We start from the raw sequence: 20,741 nt of genomic DNA on the forward strand, positions 1-20,741 counted from the left end.
CAGCCTGTTCAATCCTGGCAGGCCAAAGTCCACAAGCAAGGATGATGTCCACCCCCTGCTGGAGCAGAGACATACAGGCTGGCTGATATCTGTGATGAGCTATATGAGGGACATCAGCGAGTCATCGTTCTCTGTCTCCACCTGCTGGTTGGAGTGCATAACCCACTGGTGTGGACTGGCTTGCGCAGATGAAGAGAAAATATATATTAATGCACATCAATAGACATAATTGATACTACAGGAAAGGGATAGATAAAACAGTGCCATACCAGCAAAGATAAAAAATCCATAGCACCCAGCACCTGTCCCAGACAGCAGCACGCACTTAGAGGAAGTGTATAAGGAACAGAACAGGCACAGAAGGATCCATCCTCTGCCAAACCCTTCCTCTGATGGATATTAAAGTAGCAAAACAGTGCACTAAGACAGTGGCCACAGCCAGCTGCTTGAGTGCATAGGGAGAACTATAACCAGCAGAAAAGAGGCAATGCGCAAGACTTCACCTAAAATCGCATGTCCGCTTTCAGAGAATATAGTTCCGAAAGAATGTAGATATGCTGGAGCCACAGCTGGGCAATCAAAATTAACACAGGGTTTACACCAAGAGACACTAACATATCTCAAATGTATAAATAATGCACAGGAGAAAACCTTTTCAGAGGAAGAATGCTCTACATGAGTGCACGAACCAAGGCTCCAAGGAGCAGTATAAGAGAACAGGTCTTCACAAAAAGGGTGGCAAATGCATTAAATGATCCCAGGAGAGGTTGTAGAATCAAAAAAAGAAGTTACACATTTCAAGAAGTCACAGAAATCAGCCAGAAGGACGACATTGGCCCTTCTGATCCTTATCTGCCATCAGACTTGAAATGTTTAACCTCTGTTTAATATGCACATTGTTATACTTTTTCCACAATTGTTAAGAGAGTTACAATTAAAATTTTGTAAACCATTATGATGGCTTTACCGAATGACGGTATATAAAACTCAACAAATAAATAAATAAATTCTATGGTTCTAGCACTGAACTCAGGGTGATCTTGCTGGTTTATATTAGTCAGAGTGATCTGTGATTCCAGTTACATTTATTTCATAACGTCCTGTGTCAGCAAGCTCTACTGGTAAACTCTGCTGTGTGTGAAACACTTCCTTGTATTGGCTTTATACCTACCACCCGATATTCAGAGGCCATGAATATTCCACACCTTCCCTGATTTTATATATTTATCATCATATCTCCCCCTCCATCATTTCCTAGCTGAAGACTCCTCATTTTTTCTCCTCAGATGGATGTTATTTGATACCTTGAATTCTTCTCTATACTTTTTGTAGGTGTCCTTCCTGGGATCAAGATGTGGGCACAACTATGATGGCATTTTCTTGGTTAAAAGTTATCCAGGTCAATGTACCTGGATGATGACTTATCCAGCTTAAAAAAAAAAAAAAAAGTAACCCACACAGAGGGCGGGAAATTCAAAACCATAACTAAGTACTGAATATTGACATCTTGATAATTAGTGCTACTGCTCCCTTATAATAAACATTTCTAATGCAAGAAAATCCACACAATGAAAAATTCTATTAAATTTTATTTGGAGAGATTTTAACTCTCTGATTTCATACAATCAAATCTGTAAATAATGATTGTCACAGCAGCAAATACACACACCCAGGACTGAAGATAGGAAAAGTCCCAAACATAGCTTGTAAGGGGTAGGAGCTTGCTCAGGAATTACTGAAACCAGGAGGGAATCTGCTATGGTGCCTCCACTGGCTAGGGATAGCATTTGTGTTTGGGTTAAGGACAGTATGAGAGCTAGGAATAAATGCAGGGTTAGGATAGGATTGGAGCAGTAGGAGGAGGTAGTATATTAGGGTAGGTTAGTATTCAGGGGTGTGGGGGGAAGGTAGTAGAAGTGGTAAGTTAGAGTAAGATAAGATAGTTATGATAGATATAATATTAGAGCTAGGATAAGATAGGTAGAGTATTAGGAGTAGGTTAGGTTAGGGTAGGATAAGATAGGGATTTGTATGATGGGTAGAGTATTAGTATAGATAGGTTAGGGCAGGATAAGATGGGGCTAGTATGATACGTATAGTATTAGGGATAGGTTAAGAGGTTAATATGATTACAGTATTAGTGTTAGGGATAAGTTAGGCTAAGATAAGATAGGGATTAGTATGATGGTACAGTGTTAGGGGTAGGTTAGGCTAGGATAAGACAGGGGTAAGTATGATGAGTACAGTGTTAGGGGGTAGGTTAGAAATGAATATGATGGGTGTAGTATTAGTGGTAGGATAAAAGGCAAGTATGATACAGTATTAATATTATTGGTAGGTTAGGAAAGAATAAGGAGAGTATGATAAATAAAGTATTAGTATTAAGGATAGGTTTTAGGGTATGATAAGATAGGGGTGAGTATGATGGGTAGGTTAGAGTAGAGGTGTGTATGATGGGTACAGTATTAGGGGTAGGATAAATTAGAGGCGAGTATGATGGGTAGAGTATTAGTATTAGAGATAGGTTAGGGCAGGATAAGATGATGGGGCTAGTATGATACATACAGTATTAGTATTAGGGATAGGTTAGGGTAGGATAAAAGGTAAGTAGGATAGGTACAGTATTAGTATTATGGGTACAATATTAGGAGTAGGTTAGGGTAGAGGAGAATATGATGGGTACAGTATTAGGGTAGGATTAAAAAGTAAGTAGGATAGGTACAGTATTAGTATTATGGGTAGGGAAGGGTAAGATTGGAGTTAGTATGATGGATACAGTATTAGTATTAGGGGTAGTGTTTTTCTAAAGCCTGGTTAGTGTTCCAGTGAGATCAGGATAAGGTTCTCTGCTCCTGTTTCTTCCTCCAGTCTTCCATGGCCTGAAACATTAAAGAGCCAGGACACCAATACTGCCCTTAAACCTCTAGGAATGGAGTCAGTTTCCACATATTCAGGGGTTCTCTGCCTCTAGGAACTGTGTCTACATGTTCATGGGTCCCCAGCCCTCAAAACCAACCACTGGTCAGGCCCCAACAGGGAGTCCCAGAGCACACAATTCCTCGTAGCCTCAGTGCAGCTGTGGGTGGAGAACCGAAGGAGCGGCTATTCAGACCATGAGAAAAGCCTGCATCATCCTAATGTAAATCCACTGAATAAATCAACGTGGAGCAATCCGCACGTGGAGAGAGGCGGTTCAGGGCCCCAAAGGCTGGTCTCTGGTCAGATGGTACTGCATGCTCATATTGTCATCCAGTTCCTCCAGTTCAGATGGTAGGGGAATTTCAAGCTCACCCACATACAAGGAGAGTGCTCCGAAGGAATCCTCTAGCTTTGAAAATGGGGGCCTGACAAAAAAAAAAAAAAGAGAGTGCAGCACAAGCCACAAGTTAATGAGACAGTCAGAAGGAGAGCTCAGACTCACCTTCCATCATCCTCCCTTCCTTGCACAAGTAGTCTCAAACTCTTGCAGTGCCCACTTCACCACCACCTGCACCAAGGGCCCTTCACACCACTCCCCTCCACCTCTGGCATCAACAGGACTAGTGACAAGCAGAAACAGTAAGGAACAGGCGTGTGCAGTCAGGCCGAGGCTGACGAGCATCTCCTACAAGCTCAGCTTGTCAAATCTTGCACTCCCTGACAGATGGGAGGGAGCCATCCCCATTCTGACCCCAGTACCTGTTCTCAGGCTCCAGGTCACAGCAGGCAGTAGCAAGGGGGAAGAAGGCAGGGGGACAGTCCCTGGGCACAAACTTCTCCCAAAACAGCTTCACGTTAAGGCCGAAGTCCAATGTCCGAGGAAGGCAGTCTGGATCAGCATAAACCTGCCCAATTATCTACAGGCAAGAGAAGGCGGCAGGTCAGGGGCATAAGGGTTGGGGGGATCTACATCACAAGTGAGGAACAGACAGGACAGATGGGGTTTTTAAGGAGGGTTCGGACAAGTTTCTGGAGGACAGGTTCATTAGCAGCTGTTAGTCAGGTAGACTTAGTGGGAATGAATCCTTCTATTAGGATCTCCTGGGTATTTCCAAGTAACCTGTATTGGCCACCATTACAGACAGGATGCTGGACTTGAATGCACAGTTGTTCTGACCCAGCGCAACACTTATGTTCTCAAGGATACTACACAGAGTAACTGCAGCTCATACAATCTGTTAAAACTCCTCCTGAAACCCTGATTCATGCAGTTAGGGTAGTAGGAGAAAACAATGGATCCAGGTTTTATTTCCATTCCTAATCTTCATACTGTACTGCAAGAGGAGTCCTGTAAAGCCAGCTATTAACATTACAACACACTGCATGCAGGACATCTCCTCTTCTACCTCCATTTTACAAACCTGAACTGGGAAAGGAGGTAAGGAAGAGAAGAGAAAAGCATGCAGACTCGCCATAGCACCCATCCCCACCTTACTGTGCACAGCAGGAGCCTGGTCTTGTCCTGGTGAAATGTGCAGGAGGAAAAAGAAAGACTTACACCAGAAAACATGACACTATTCTCAGACATGCTAGCGAATGTCCTGTAAGAGAGCTATTAGCTTAGAAAAAAGAATCCGAGAAACAGCATCATCAGATTTGGTTGTTAGATTGTGCTAAACTCTGATTAGTCATTTGTCTACATGCTCAGACACAAGCTAATATGAAAATAACTTTCACAAGGTTAAGGATTTCACAAACAATTCAACCGCACACAAATTGCAGGAGCACCACCCATACCTGGGCCCGGCCCCAGGCCTTCTAGAGACTCCACCACTCAGGATGGTGCGGTGCCAACTCAACACTCGGGAAGAGAAGGGGCAAGGAACAGAAGCAGAGAGACCTAAGAACTCCAGAACTCAAACAGCCAACGCCCTAGCTATGAAAAAGCAGCACAGCAGGCCCTAGAACATCAATACACCTTCTATTGGGAGGTCCAGTTTGGAACAGAATACAAGCTGGGTTGCTACAGATCCCTACCCAAACTGAATGCTAGCAGAATCCATCACCTCAGCCACCCACAAAGAACATAGAGAGACCCTCAGCAAACACAAATTTGAACAGCTAAACTGGAAATCCCAAGAAGCCAAACTCTGCAGACAGTGCAACACTGGAGAAATCGAAACATTTCCTCTTGTACTGTGCAAAATCCAAAGACAGAGAGGCACATTTTCAAAAAATGACAGAGAAAATCAGATTTCCCATAAAAATTGAGCAGGAAAACCTCTGTATGATCCTTGGGGAAACATGAGAAATAGCAGCTATAGCAGTGCAGCAGCAGCAGCCTCGTGGTTAGAGCAGCAGGGCTGAGAACCAGGGTTCAGACACCGCTTCTCCCAGTGGCACTTCTTGTGACATAGGGCACGTCACTTCACCCTCTGCTGCCTCGGGCACAAACCCCCGTAGATACAAAATGGGAGAAAACCTTTAGTAAAGAGGCCCCTCAGACTGTAATCCCTCCATACCCGACTGTAATCCACATTGAATCTTTCCCTAAATACTAAAAAAAACCTGAAATCCTATATCTCTCCCCTAAATTAAGCAAGAAAAAAAAAAGAGTTTGAACTTCAAGAAGCGGCCAAAAACTACCCCATCTCCCTAGAAGTACGAGATCTAGGGATTCTTATAGATTGCGAATTCTCCATGAAATCCTGCGATAAAAAAATCATAAGCGATGGTTACTTCAAAGTAAACATACTCAAAAGATTAAAACCCCTCCTATTCCCTAAAGACTTTAGAACGGTCATACAGGCACTTGTCTTATCAAGATTAAACTACTGTAACTCACTATTCTTAGGCCTTCCCGCAAATATCACAAGACCATTGCAACTTCTGCAGAGCTCTGCAGCTCGACTCTTGACAGGTACTAGAATTTCTGAACATATCACCCCAATATTAAAAGAACTTCACTGGCTGCCAGTCAGTCAAATACAGGGCCAACATAAAATCTTATCACTAATACACAAAACCCTCTACAATGAAAAAATTGAATGGCTAACCTCTTCACTTCACTTCCACACCCCCTCAAGAACCACCAGATCAACCGGAACAGGGATGCTGCCAATTCCTTCCCCCAAAATTGCCCACCTAAATAATGTAAGAGAAAGATCTCGCTCTATTGTTGGACCCCTCTTCTATGGAACTCCATCCCGCAGGAATTACGACTAGAAAGCTGACATCAAATTATTTAAAAAGGGGATTAAAACTTGGCTTTTTAAACAAGCCTACCAAGAGCCGTTAGCATAATTATCTTACACTTCTGATTTAATACCAAGGTAATGTATATTTTTATTATACTATCTCTACCCTAACTATAATACCCCTCTAAGTGTTTAAATTTTGATTATTTAGCATACTATTTAGTTTGCTATGTTAATTATATTATGAATTAATGTATTTACTTCTTTCTTCTTTGGAAATGCAAATAATTTTAAATGATTAATTGCTAACTACTGTAAACCGATTTGATATGCTTGCATGAAAAGTCGGTATATAAAAAAGTACTAAATAAATAAATAAACAAACATTGAGCTCAAGTTTGGAAAGGTGAGTAGATTCAAATTCCAAAATGTGTGGCATCCTGCCACCAGGTCAGAATCAAATCGGACCACCACCAGAACCCAGGAATTATCAATTTCTACTCTTCCCTCTTTCTGTAGGACTTTGGTAAGCACATGTACAGATTGTTAGGTTAATAACGGTGCCTGGCTGTTAAAAATCAGACAGCGCTTACTGGAGAGGAAAGCAAAATGAAAGCTTTTCCTTACCTCACAGAGAACAATCCCAAAGGAGAAGACATCAACTTTCTCATCGTAACTTTTTCCTGTTGTATAAATAGAACAGTTACCAACTGCAATATCTGCAGCATAATCCCCCTACCCAAACAATGCTCCTTCCCCATAATATAACCTGCCTCCCCACCCCTCAGCATAAACTCCTGCTCCAGCCCCCAGCATAAAGCTTCCTGCCACTTCCACCCTCCCCACCCTCCTCAGCATAAACTCCTGCTCCAGCCCCCAGCATAAAGCTTCCTGCCACTTCCACCCTCCCCCCAACACTGCCTCCCACCCCCCACAGCATAAACTCCTGCTCCAGCCCCCAGCATAAAGCTTCCTGCCACTTCCACCCTCCCCCCAACACTGCCTCCCACCCCCCCCTCAGCATAAACTCCTGCTCCAGCCCCCAGCATAATGCTTCCTGCCACTTCCACCCTCCTCACCCCCCTCAGCATAAACTCCTGCTCCGGCCCCCAGCATAAAGCTTCCTGCCACTCCCCCCCTCCCCCAACACTGCCTCCCCAACCCCCTCAGCATAAACTCCTGCTCCGGCCCCCAGCATAAAGCTTCCTACCACTTCCACCCTCCCCCCAACACTGCCCCCCCACCCCACAGCATAAACTCTTGCTCCAGCCCCCAGCATAATGCTTCCTGATACTTCCACCCCCCTCAGCATCACATCTCCCCTACCCACAAAATAACCCTAACCCCCCCCCACACACACACACACACCCACTGCAACATACCACACCCCTGAATGTTCTCCATCCACAGCGAAAACTGCTCTCCCCCTCTCCTGCTCCCGGCAGCACATCCAACATAACCCAAAGTCCCAGTGTAGCGCCCTTTCTACTGTCTGCCTACCGACCTCCTCCATGTAGCAAACTCTCCCGCCCCACTGTACCAGGTTAGGTGTAGGTCAGCCAAACTCTGGCACATGAACACAGTTCCCAAGGATTAAAGCCAAGCCCCCACCAGTCTCTGGTTCTCCAGCAAAGGCAGACCCTAAAGAAAATACAGCTCTCTCTTCAGCACAAAGACACAACAAAAGAAATGCTTCTTGGTAGCAGGAAAAAAGGTTAACACAACACTGGAAGTCTGAAAGCTCCCAGAGTCTGCCTTGGCTCTGACCTCTCCCCCCTGATTAGGGAAGCATCCAACTCCGGGCTGGACACAGCCTCTCCATGAGCATTCTTTAACCCACACATCACTCCCCAGACCGCCTTTCCATCCTATCCAGTCTCACCATTTAGCATTTCCGGTGCCATCCAGTAGGGGTTCCCCACGACCGTGTACCGCTTCTTCCGGACACTCTTCCGAAATGTGCATTTCTGTTCTGACAGCTTCTGCTGTGCAGGCTTGGGTTTCTCCTCCACAATCAGCCGAGAGAGCCCAAAATCTGCCACCACCACCGTCCCATCCTAGGGGACAAGGGAAGAGACGCCATAGTTGGGTTCAGGCATTAGGATCTCTCAGTCCCCATCCTAGGGAGCAAAGGTGGGCAGAGACCAGCAACTGAGAGCAGAAAAAGAATTTAAGGGGGAACAGATGTGTGTATATTTGGACTTCACAGGCAGTCACAGCAGCACAGAAAGATGCTGTCTATTTCTATTAATAGTCTTACCAGTCTAATCAGACAGTTATGTGAATTCAGGTCTCTGTGAATGATGCACATGCTGTGCAAATAAGCCTAAAAAACAGAACAAGCCAGTGAGAGAGAGAATGCTATTGCCACAGAAACAAATCTTTTTCTTGTTAAAACAGAAAATTAAAAATAAAGGAAAGTCTTAATAAATGTCAGATAAAAACCAAGATGGTCTATCCAGTCTACCAAGCAGCGTTCAGGGTTGCAACTGCCGTTCCATGCAGGTTACTCAAAGGATAAGGAGGTCCCAACACAACCATAAAAGCAGGCGATGGCCAGACCTCCTCCTCCCACCACCTTTAGTTATTCATTCTTGCAGTGCACAGGCTGTAGAAGCACAAGAGCAGATAACGCCTGCATTACCACCATGATTGAACGTCAGCAAACTCTGATGAAATAATGTAAAGCATATAATTACTACAGGGTATGCCCAGATGGATCCCTTGAATGCGCCATTGGCTGGTTGTCACTCCATGCAGGATACCCCAGGCCTTCATTTCTAGGAATCCCCTGGGCTTATCCCATCACTCTTGAATTCTGCTCTGTTCCTGTCTTCACCACATCTTCTATAGCTACATAATAAATGCCAGCAGTATAAAATTCCAAAAATCAACCTTTTCTCTCCTCAAAGCGTGCAAAGGGAGGCAAAACCCGGGAGTCTGGACTGATAGGGGTACGAACAGGGAACAGTGCTCAGATTATTGCATTCTAAGTGTCCTCTGCTGTATGTAGCCACTACAGGGTGCAGGCAGTCTCCACTCTTTTCTCTATTCCCTTTACTTATCCTTCAATTATTCTAATCAGCCCCTGCTGCTAGAAACAAAAATTCTTTCTCCACCCTGGCCCACGTCAACCATGAAGTCAAATGATGGGTTCAGTCAGACTGTGATATTCCAATCCAGAGAGACAATGGACAGTAACACAGTCACAAATGCATTAAGAGCAGTAGTACTTAATGTCTCTTCTAGTGTCTTTAGTGAAGAAGAGCTGTTTCTACTTGTGAGAATAACCTGTTTGACACACAGTTACAAAGTCTTAAATTATTCTGAAAACTTCAGAAATAACCTTCTTTTCCACTAATTCTTCTGCTAAAGGTTCAAGAAATTGTAAAGTCTCATAGATCTACATGGATCCCACCTGGTCCTATTGATCCCAATGTAGCGTTTGAAAAATGAGTATGCCAGATTACAAAATTCTGCAACCATGTCACTCTTTCCAAAATAGATCAAGAAAAGAGAAAATAGCTTTGAAGTCATTATCACAAGATGGATCATTAGTCACTAAAGCAGCCAACCGAGGCTGTGGTGGCATTGTAGTAATATTGATAGACTTAACCAAGGCAGACGTATATAAACAACTGCAAGATACTTTTAAAAATTATTAGGATAAGGATCCAAATGATTCGATTCAAGAGGAATCAAAGAATAAACTGTAATACAGCTTACAAAAAGGAGTAATTTCACAAAGGTTTAGATTTCCTGTTAAAAACAAAACAAAAAAAAAGGTAACCTACATTCTAAGTGGTCCTCAAGAATCCTCAATCATTAGAATGTCCTCCAGGCTACCCGACTGCGTCAGGGATAAGCTCCTTTATGGCATCATTATCAATTTATGCCAATAAATGTTTAGAACATAATAAATACCAAATTGAATCAACCTATTAAGCCCAGCATCCTGTCTCCAACAGTGGCCAGACGAGGTCACAAATACCCAGCAGGATCCCAATCCTTCTTGCTCATAGCAAAACACCATTTGTACATTTAAGAGAGAATATTTTCAGCACGTATTTGATGATCACAAAAAAAACCCAAAACAAAAAAAACACAACAAATCTCAAAAGATGTTTTTTTAAATTCCTGAAGAGGGGTTACCCTTTCAAAAGAGTAAGGAAAGCTTTTAAGTGTGCATTATATGTCAAGCATGATTGCGCCATCCAGAATCAGCCAGGTACGCGTGACCTGGATTGACCACTTGTGGAAACAGGATACTGGGCTTGATGGACCTTTGGTCTGACCTAGTACGGCAAGTCTTACGAGTATGTGCGTTACCTTTCTCCACTCAAATATGGCATGTAAAATTCTTCTAAGTGCTGGCTGGTTCTGAAGGTACATAAGATTTTTAGTACCCCCATCACATTTTGCATTTCAAATGGACAGTTTAATCTCGTCTCATTTGCATACTACTCAGACTTTTTTTTTTTTTTTTTTTTTTTTTTTTAAACAGCATGGATAACTGGAGTGATCCCAAATGAAATGCACAAAGTATTGTCCTATGAAGTGCTGTGTTGGTGTTTTGGTTTTTATATTGATGATGTATTTTATATTTACTAATTTCATTTGTATACAAGGACCTGGCAAGCACCCAAAACATTAAATAGATCCCATGCCACTAATGTTAGCAATAGCAGTGGCTATTCTCTAAATCAACTTGATTAATAGCATTTAATGGACTTCTCCTCCAAGAACGTATGTAAACCTTTTTTGAACCCAGCTACACTAACTGCCTTAACCACAGCATCTAGCAACGAATTCCAGAGCTTAATTGCGCACTGAGCAAAAAATAATTTTCTCCAATTTATTTTAAATGGAGTGCCCCCTGGACCTTCTATTATCTGAAAGAGTAAGAGAGAAATTACTTACCTGATAATTTCATTTTTCTTAGAGTAGACAGATGAACTCAGAACCAATGGGTTATATGCTCCCCTCCAGCAGATGGAGACGGAGTCAGATTTCAAAAGCTGTCATCACCCTAGATACACCCCTGAGGTGACCTCAGCCCTTCAGTTTTCTCTTCAAAAGCCACTGTGGACAAACTATTGAAAAAACTTGATTAAAAACAGATAACGGTAACTGTACTCAACCAAACAAAGACTGAACCCCAGTAAGATTATAGATTCTCTGCTCTAGGGACTGGAAGCAATCTGTAAGGTCATTGCTATTGTGTCAAAGGCCTGTTTAAGGATGGACTCCATCCGCCTATAGTGCAGGTCCTTTAAGGCCGCTCCTCCCTCCACTGGGATAGTTGTTCGCTCAGAAGCGGCACAAACCAGCGCATCCACTTCAGGGAAATGCAAACGCTCTCACAGCCAGATCTAGTGGTTATAGAGCTAACGCTCGTCCCCCTTTAAAACTTGCTTCTGGGGCATCCCATTCCAGGTCAAGCAACTCCTGGATGGCTTCCAGTACTGGAAAGAAGCAAGAGGCTTTCCGTAGGGAAATCAGAATGGGATTCTTCTTTGGTTCTGTCAGAGTCTGCCCCAGGAACTCCCAGCATCTTTAGGGTCTGGGAAACCAGGGTTGGCAATTCGTCTCTATGGAAAAACCGTAACATGGTCAGATAAGGTTCTAAACCAGGGGGGAAAGGGGGTGGGGGGAGGATTTCCTCATCTTCCAAGGAATCTGGATCCTCTTCCTTGTCCACGCTGTCAGGGTCCCTGCCAGGGATACCCTTGGTAAGTCAAGGAATGCCTTGAGATCTGCTGATAGGACTGGGAGAGGGAGGGCTTACCGGCTGAAGTTCTATCTGGACAGGGGCAAGTGAGGTAGCAGACTGCGCCTGTACGAAGGCTCGAAGGAACTGAAAGGATTCCACCCAAGAGGCGGCGGCTGGGTCCATGCCTAGCCCAGGAGGTACTGGGATAGGTGCCGCTAAATTTCCCTCTCCCATGGATGACCCAGTCCCGTGGTTACTCAGATCCTGGGTACTTCCAGTTAAGGCTGTGGTTGACCCATCCTCTGAATGGGAGGAGCCGGGCTTAGCAAAGTCCAGGGAGGCCAACTCTCTCTCCCTGGGCTTCCTCACAGTGCTGACATAAGAAAGAATCCAGGTCAGACTGTGCAGCCCTAACATGACAAGCAGCACAGAGAGAAAGGCACTTTTGTTTCTTTGTTGCTGGAGCCATTGGCGATGGTAACCGTGTTCAGACAGCTCGCACTTAAAATTTTATGTGCGCACATTTCGGACACCTATGTGGGCTGCAGCGAGGCACACACATCTCATGCACCCAGCTTTACTTCTATTCTGCGCCTAGTAAATTGTGAGCGTATGTACGCACGTAGTGTTATGCACACAGCGAGTACACAGAGCCGACACGCATTGAGCATACTGAAGCTCTATGGTGGGTAATACAGGTAGAAAACTCACACAAGATGGCACTGCTGTGGCCTACCAAGCGGTATGCCAATCAAGCCTAAAGTGGGGCCTAGCCCACCAGGGGGCTGCTCAACGCAGTCAGAAGCCCACTTACCCCGATGGGATCGGAAACGACGTTGGCACGGCACTCCGAGCAAGGAGACTAGGAAGAAGTCTTACCAAAACCCATTCAATGTCTCTGAATCAGGAGGAAATCCTCTTCTTTTTTTTTAAACTTACCTGGGCTCAGTGCTTACTGGCTGAGTACAGAGACTGTCTCTGGCTGCGGGGGGGAGGGGGGGGGGGGAAGAGGGCTTTGGTCGTCACCGCCATGCTTGGCTTCCTGCACCTGCTGCCTTTCAGCTGCTTCAGCAGCAAAGTCCACGCCAGGAACCAGCTTCCGGACCAAGGCCACCTGAGAGCTGTTCAGCTTGGAGAAGAGACAGCTGAGGGGGGATATGATAGAGGTCTTTAAAATAATGAGAGATCTTGAACGAGTAGATGTGAATCGGTTATTTACACTTTTGGATAATAGAAAGACTAGGGGGCACTCCATGAAGTTAGCATGTAGCACATTCAAGACTAATCGGAGAAAATTATTTTTCACTCACCACACAATTAAGCTCTGGATTTTGTTGCCAGAGGATGTGGATAGTGCAGTTAGTGTAGCTGGGTTTAAAAAAGGTTTGGATAATATTAATCTAGTTGACTTAGGGAATGGCCTCTGCTATTAATTGCATCAGTAGCTTGGGATCTTCTTAGTGTTCGGATACTTGCCAGGTTCTTGTGGCCTGGTTTGGCCTCTGTTGGAAACAGGATGCTGGGCTTGATGGATCCCTGGTCTGACCCAGCATGGCAATTTCTTATGTTTCAGTCATTCGTTCAAATTTTATCATGATATGATCACTATTGCCAAGTGGCCCCACTACCATTACATCTCTCACCAAATCCTGTGTTTCACTAATTAGATCTAAAATAGCTTCCTCTCTCATAGGTTCCTGAACCAATTGCTCCATGAAGCAGTCATTTATTCAGTCCAGGAACTTTACCTCTCTAGTATGTACTGATTTTAATTTTCCCAGTCAATTTTGGGGTACTTGAAATCTCCTATTACTGCACTACCCTAATTTCTCTTTGCATTTCATCATCAGTCTTATTTTGGCCAGGTGCATGGAAATATACTCCTATCACTATACTCTTCCCCAACACACATGGGATTTCTACCCATAAAGATTTGATTGTGTATTTAGTTTCTTTCCTATGCCATCCCAGACATAAAGCACCCCCCAAGTTGCTCCTCTCTATCAATCCAATAACTCCTAAATCACCTTGCCGTTTGTTTATAACATTTATTTTGTATACTACATTTAAATTGTATATTGTTTAACCATTTCTATCCTCTTTTCTATTTTTCCTACTCCAAGTTTGGCCACCTTTGTTAAATGTAACTGTACCTTCTGTCACCACAGTTCTAGTTCTATGTTCTTAAGTTCTAAGTATTTTATTGCACCCCCATTCTATGTAAACCAGCAAGATATGTTTTCATGATTGCCGGTATATAAAAACTCTAAATAAATAAATAAATAAATAAATAAATAGCAATATAATTTGTACCCTGGTATTTCACTGACCCATGAATTATCCTCCTTCCACCAGGTCTCTGAGCTGCCAATTATGTTTCTCATCATTCACTGCTATACACTCTTAACTCTTTCATCTTACTCCTCAGACTTCTGGCATTGGTATACAGACATTTCAAAGAGTGTTTTTTGTTTGCATTAACAGCCTGCTTTTCAGTTTAGCTCCTTTATAGGCACATGGACTATGTTTGCTTTTATTGGACCCTCTCTGTTGGGATGCCCTAGCTCTCCTGTTTCATTAGTATCCTTCCAAGATACTTCCCCTGTTGGTAGCATCAGCTCCACACTGGCTTGTCCCTGATAAAGCTGAGTGTGGTGATGCCAGGAGCCAATTGGCAGGAAGAACTTCCATTTCCAGTGGCAGGAGCTGCACAGACATTGCAAGAAGACAGATAAAGCAGAAGGAAAAGGGAATAAAGGCAGCACAGACGGAAAGGAGTAGCAGCTACAGTTCAGTAATGTTACATCTGGATGGTTTGAACCTTACTGTGTTCTCTTAAACCAGGAGAAACAGACTATCACAGGATCATTTCAATATTATTTGAACATTGTTATGACAAATGTTTCTGCCTAAGCCAATAATTTCTAAATAAGAAAGGTACCGGGTAGGGTTCGGCAGCAGTCTCCACCTTCCACTTTTCCCCATGCAAAAAAGAAAGCAAATGGAAAAGCTGCAGGGTTGGTGACCTGGCAGAAAAATCAGCAATTAAGTGACGATTAGTCTGGAGGCAGAATGAAAAATGTGGGCTTCAGTGAATTTGTCGTTCTTGCTCAGAAGAGAGAAAAGTTTATTTAGATATTTGGAATTTTGTACTCGGCGCTTTTTCCCTATGTTGGTAGATATTTAGGTCCAATAGTAAGGACTTGGCTTGCTTTCCTTTCCTGCTGCACTATCGCAGACTTCACTCCATATCTCCACCATGTTCTTCCATTTTGACGTTGCCAGCCTTTCTCCTTACTTTACTCCTGAGCGTATCCACCATCAGCCTCATATCACCAGCCCCTTTATTTCTGCTGGGAAAGGTTGCCTCTTTTCAGCATTTCCTACACCTTTCAGATAACAAGCTCTCTACATAGCTGGGTCTTTAGAGCGTTTGGTGCAGATTATGCAACGTTCTGGTAGCCCTTCTAAGCCACAACTTTTTAACTATCTTCTTTTGTGAGTATACAATGCAGAAAATCTTCCACGAACAAAAAGAAAGAATGAGAAGACTGGATCCTCCAGTGCTGGTCAACTGTGACCCTACTTATACATGACCTTCACCTTTATTTCTTCAAGGTCATTTTCCATAGGCCCATGCTCTGCCTTTCACCCCCATCCTTCTCCCTCCACATACATTCTGACATTGGTGGGGTGGGGAAGGAGGGGGTGGCAGTCAGCCCCTTACCTCGGTGACATCAGGGTGAGGTGAGGGATTGATGACTAACTTTACTGGGAATATTTATTGATTTTCATTTATATAGTTTATCCCATCCAAAAGATGCACTCCAACCTGAAAACAATATAAGCTCACCATTCCTGAGGCAATATCTTTGGCAAAGTGAACTTTCTGTTGCCAAGGTACAGGGTCCTAGAAAAAAAAATAATGAAACCATAGGTTGAAGTTTGGAAGAGGAAGTACAGAGAAAGGGGCTCAGACTCACCTCACTGTATTTGGGGTGGGGGAGGACAGTGAATGGCTCGGGGGGTTGGGGAGAAGGTATGGAGGGGCTCAAACTTGCATCACTGTATGGGGTGGGGGGCAACAAATGGTTCAGGGTATGGGGAGGAGGGGCTCAGACTCACCTCACTGAATTTGGGGTGGGGTGGGGGGGGGGGGGGGGGAGGGCAGTGAATGCAGACTCACCTCACTGCGCAATACATCTTTAAGTGTCCCTCCCTCTATGTATTCTGTCAGCAGATTCAGCTTCTTGTCTTTGTACAAAACCCCAATGAACTTCAGCACATTGACATGAGTCAGGTTCCGCATGACCTTCACCTGTAAGGATGGGAGCATTCTTTCATTCAATCCAGAAAGGATCCCCTCAGAATAGCCACAACAATGAACCCTCATAAACCATTTGTGTTGTGCTTGTCTCAGAGGCCCTTCTAAGTCCTGCACCCCTTTACCAAGGGCCATTCCCAGGCCCCCCTACCATCTTATGCATCCTGTTCCAGGCAGCCCTGCCCCATCTCAAGGCTAGATACTAAATCCGCCTGTCCAAGGGGGATGAAGCCAGAGACTGATGCAGGCAACCCTGTACCTAGGACCACCCCCCCCCCCCCCACGTCCCCAGGTTAAATCCTAGCCACCAAATCTAAGAACCCTCTTCATGGCTCTCAGTCTGTGCTTCTGTTTATCCACATCTGGCAAACCTCTGTCAGAAATGTCTTCTGGGTCTCTTCATCACAGCGGATGAGCTCCTTCATTACCATCACTTTCCCAGTAGCTCTGTGAGTCACCTGTTCAAGGCAGAGAACGTTACAGTGAGGGGGACTCTCAGAGCAGGAGCCAGAGAAGGCACCAAGCATGCCAATGGTCTCGAACCTTGATGGCTTGTCCGAAGAATCCTTTGCCCAGCACCTCTCCATGGATTAGGTCACAAGGCCGAAATATCTGCTGGGAGCAGCTGGAAGAGCAGCGCAGAGACTCCGAGCGGCTGATGTCCCGACTCACTAGGGGGTATTCCTTCTCAGTGGAGGGTCCAGGGGATTTACTAATGCTGTTACTCCGCCTGTATTATTAAAATTAGGAGAGAGAGGGAGAATGTCACACAGCAGCACGTAGTCTCCCAACAACAAGGGGAGCAAATAGAAGCACCAAGTGGCAGTGCAGCTCCTTCTCAAGCGGTCTTCTTCCTGTGGGAAGCAGATACTGAGCAGGGGGGCTGTACCTGAGGGAACGCCTTCGCAGCGTTCCGTCCTGAATGTCTTTGGCTTTCTGGCTGGGTGAGGATGCTCTCGGCCCTGGACGCTGTAAGTTGGGATCATGTTCTATCAGCAGTTGTAGGGTCTGGCTTGTCCGGCCGATCAAATCCTCCACCTGAGAATGGACAGCATGCAGGCAGAGTATGAGATCGACTCAAGGATGTCACAGCAAATATCAGAGATGCTACAACATATTCCTTCTCCCCTAAGGGAAAGAAAGATCAAATTTTCACCCCAGAAACTGCACAATGTTAGCACAAAGCACATAAAACAGCACCCTAAAGATTATAGGCAGTCATGAACGAAAACATTTTTTACATAGAAACAGAATGGCTACTCCAGCTAAATGTGGAAGAGCGAGCTGCAAGGAACGAAACTGCAACAGAGAAGGAATGAAGCTATAAGCTCTGCTCCCATTACAAAAATCCGAGCTCGGCATGCCTGCGTTAATCAGAAAGGAAAACTGGTTCTTACCTGTAATTCTTACCAGTGTAGGGGTGGTTTGGTACATCCCACTTGTCTGGACTGATCTGGGGTACAAACAGGAAATGAAAATTGGTTCTTACCTGCTAATTTTCGTTCCTGAAATACCCCAGATCAGTCCAGACAAGTGGGTTTATGCATCCCTACCAGCAGATGGGGGCAGAGAACAAAAACTGAAGCCCTGCTACATAACAGAGTGCCACATGCAGTCCCTCAGTATTGACCTGTACCCAAACCAGATTAGAGATCAACCACCCCAACTAATGTGTAAATTAGGGGAAAACAATAGGAAACCCCTGAGCATAGCATAACCACCAACAGCCCAAAGGAGAACAAAAACAACCGAGCCATCTTCTGAAGGCTCTGAATATGTACAACCCGACAGTTCTTCCCAGAAAGTATGCCATAAGATGGACTAGCGGCCCTGGTCTTGAGCAAAAAATACACCGGGATGGGTCTCTGGACTGATCTGTGGTATTTCAGGAACGAAAATTAGCAGATAAACAATTTTCCTTTCCTCTTTGTACCCCTGATCAGTCCAGACAAGTGGGATGTATCAAAGCACCCCAACACTGGGCGGGCCAAGAAAAGATCATTTCTCAACACACTTCGCCAAAGGTCTGCTCTCCTGGGGCCTGAACATCTAAACGGTAATGGCAAGATAAAGTGAGAAGACCACATCACCGCTCTACAAATCTCCTGCGGCGACACTTGGCCAATGACATTGCCTGCGCTCTAGTAGAATGCACATGCAACTCCTCTGGAATTCTTCTCCTCTTACAAAGGTAGGTTGAAACAATAGCTTCCTTCAGCCAACGCACTATCGTGCCCTTGGAGGCCTTGCATCCATTTCTGGCACCTCCATTATAAACAAATGATCAGACTACTGAAAACTGTTTGTGACCTTTGCCTCCAGCAACTCAGCAGACCAAGTCGGGAAGGCAGGAGCTCCACAGTCCGATTCAGGTGAAAAGAAGATACTACCTTAGATAGTAATGAGAGTACCATGCGCTAAGACCGAAACCTTCAAAAATGATTCCCTACAGGACAAAGCCTGCAGCTTTGAGATCCTTCTGAATGAAGAAATCGCCACCAAAAATACCACCCTCAGCATGAGGTCCTTTAATGATGCCTTCCTCAACTGCTCAAAACAGAGGCCCACAAAGCACCCGCAAGATCAAGTGTAATCTATGCACCGGCGGCCACAGATGTTCGACCCCCTTCAGAAACTTCACAACATCCGAATGTGAGGCCATTGACCTTTTCCCTGGCGTATACCTCTGAGACACCCCAAGGCTGCCACCTTGGGAACTGTAAACTAAGCCCTTGAAAATCACAGGCTCAGAGTATCCTTTTTTGTCGCACACGCCTGCTCTCAAAAGTCAAAGGTCTAGGAATAGAAGGCACCAGTGATCCACTATCAGCTGAAACACCTTGTCCGACAATACTCATTCTCCTGGGTCCAGACTCTCCCTGCTGAAAAAAAAAATCTACTCTTACATTGTCGTTTCCTGCAATGTGAGAGGTTGAGATCACCTGGATATGTCCTTCTGCTCATTCCATAAGTTGGTCTATTACCTGCAACACTTGCTGGCTCTTGGTTCCTCCCTGCCGATTGATGTAAGCCAACGTCATGTTGTCCAACATCACTTGGACTGCCTGACCCTGCAGTCTGTTGCTGAACTGCAAGCATGCCAACCAGACCACCTGGGCTTCCAGGCGATTGATGCTCCAGAGTGACTCTTGACATTTCAGCGTCCTTGCGCTACTAGCTCCTGCCAGTGAGCTACCCAGCTCTGGAGACATATCTGTTGTGGGCATCAACCAGGTTGGCGAGGTCAAGGAAACACCCCTTCTCAGATGATCCTCCAGCAACCACCACTGGAGTTTACAAAGTTCCATCGGCAAGTGGAGCCAAATCGAACAGTCCTGAGTCTGCGGGTTCCAGCGAGACAGCAGGGAGCGCTGAAGAGGATAAATTTGCACCCTCACCCACAGTATCACTTCCAAGGTTGCTGCCATTAAACTGAGTACTTGTAGACAGGACCACATAGTCGGTTGTTTGATATTAATCAAAAATCATACCCTGTGACATCAACTTTTGAATTCGAACTTCTGGCAGGAAAAAAAACAAACAAAAAAAAAAAACCCTTTGGCCTGCTTCGTTGTCGAACCGAACCTCCAAATACTCAGAGATGGCTAAAGACGGCTCTTGGCCAGGTTCACCACCCAACTGAGCTCCTGCAACAAGGAGATCACCTTGTGGGTCACCAGGTGGCTCTTTTCCTGAGACTTGGCTTGAATCAGTCAGTCATCCAAATGCAGGTATACCAGGATTCCATCTTTTCTCAACTCTGCTGCTACTACCATAACCACCTTAGAAAAAGTTCTGGGAGCAGTAACTAGGCCAAAAGACAGCACCCGAAACTGATAATGGCACCCAACACCGCAAAATGCAGAAAACGTTGGTGCTCCAATTGGATGGGAATATGAAGGTAGGCATCAGACAGATCCAGGGAAGTAAAAGATTCCCCTGCCTGCATGGCCATTATCACTGAACGCAAGGATTCCATAAGAAAATGAGTCACCCGTAAATGACAGTTGACTCCCTTGAGATCCAGGATGGGACAAAAGAACCTCCCTTCTTGGGCACAAAAAAATAAATGGAATATCAACCCATACTTTGAGACATAGGTACTGGAACCACAGCTTTCAGTATGAGGAGCCTTGATAACGTAGATTCCACTGCCTGCTTCTTCTGAGGGGAGTGGCAAGCAGACACCATTAACATGTCCAGAGGGGAACACTGCAAAATTCCAGCACATATCCTTCTTGTATCAACTCCGGGACTCACTGATCCAATATGATCTCGACCCACCTCTGATAGAAGAGAGGCATCCTCCTCTCTCTTGTTTACGAAGGTGGGTTGGAATACCTTCATTGGGAGGCTCAGGAGGATCCACTACCCGAGCCCGCACCTCGCTTGGGCTGTCTGGGACGAAAGGACTGAGACCTACCGAAAGGCCGAGTCCTCTGTAAGGTTGACCCTCTGTAGGGACAAAACTGCTTGGAACCCCGGAGACGACCACTCATACTAAAGAGGCGCTGGAACTGCTTATCTTTTGGCAACTGAGGAACCAGAGATTCGCCCCACTTACTGGCCAATTTCTCCAACTCGCTCC

General features: G+C 44.9%; 1 protein-coding gene across 3 annotated transcripts in view; it reads right to left on the bottom strand.

Moving 5' to 3' along the window:
- Nucleotides 1–1,572: 1,572 nt before the first annotated feature.
- LIMK2 (LIM domain kinase 2) overlaps nucleotides 1,573–20,741 on the bottom strand; it is a 45,668-nt gene continuing 26,499 nt past the window's right edge. For 2 of the 3 annotated variants that reach the window (XM_029619568.1, XM_029619567.1), the window contains exons 7-16: nucleotides 17,043–17,191; nucleotides 16,697–16,883; nucleotides 16,525–16,611; nucleotides 16,016–16,147; nucleotides 15,683–15,739; nucleotides 8,377–8,442; nucleotides 7,999–8,173; nucleotides 6,744–6,799; nucleotides 3,679–3,836; nucleotides 1,573–3,344 (exon numbers count right to left, since the gene is read on the bottom strand). In XM_029619568.1, the coding sequence (XP_029475428.1) occupies nucleotides 3,194–3,344; nucleotides 3,679–3,836; nucleotides 6,744–6,799; nucleotides 7,999–8,173; nucleotides 8,377–8,442; nucleotides 15,683–15,739; nucleotides 16,016–16,147; nucleotides 16,525–16,611; nucleotides 16,697–16,883; nucleotides 17,043–17,191 (1,218 nt within the window). In that variant the 3' untranslated portion in view covers nucleotides 1,573–3,193. Of the gene's footprint in view, nucleotides 3,345–3,678; nucleotides 3,837–4,409; nucleotides 4,442–6,743; nucleotides 6,800–7,998; nucleotides 8,174–8,376; nucleotides 8,443–15,682; nucleotides 15,740–16,015; nucleotides 16,148–16,524; nucleotides 16,612–16,696; nucleotides 16,884–17,042; nucleotides 17,192–20,741 lie in introns of those variants that run through there. The other variant, XM_029619569.1, reaches the window with a different exon arrangement.

Source organism: Rhinatrema bivittatum, chromosome 11, assembly GCF_901001135.1.
Source record: "Rhinatrema bivittatum chromosome 11, aRhiBiv1.1, whole genome shotgun sequence".
Classification (NCBI taxonomy): domain Eukaryota; kingdom Metazoa; phylum Chordata; class Amphibia; order Gymnophiona; family Rhinatrematidae; genus Rhinatrema; species Rhinatrema bivittatum.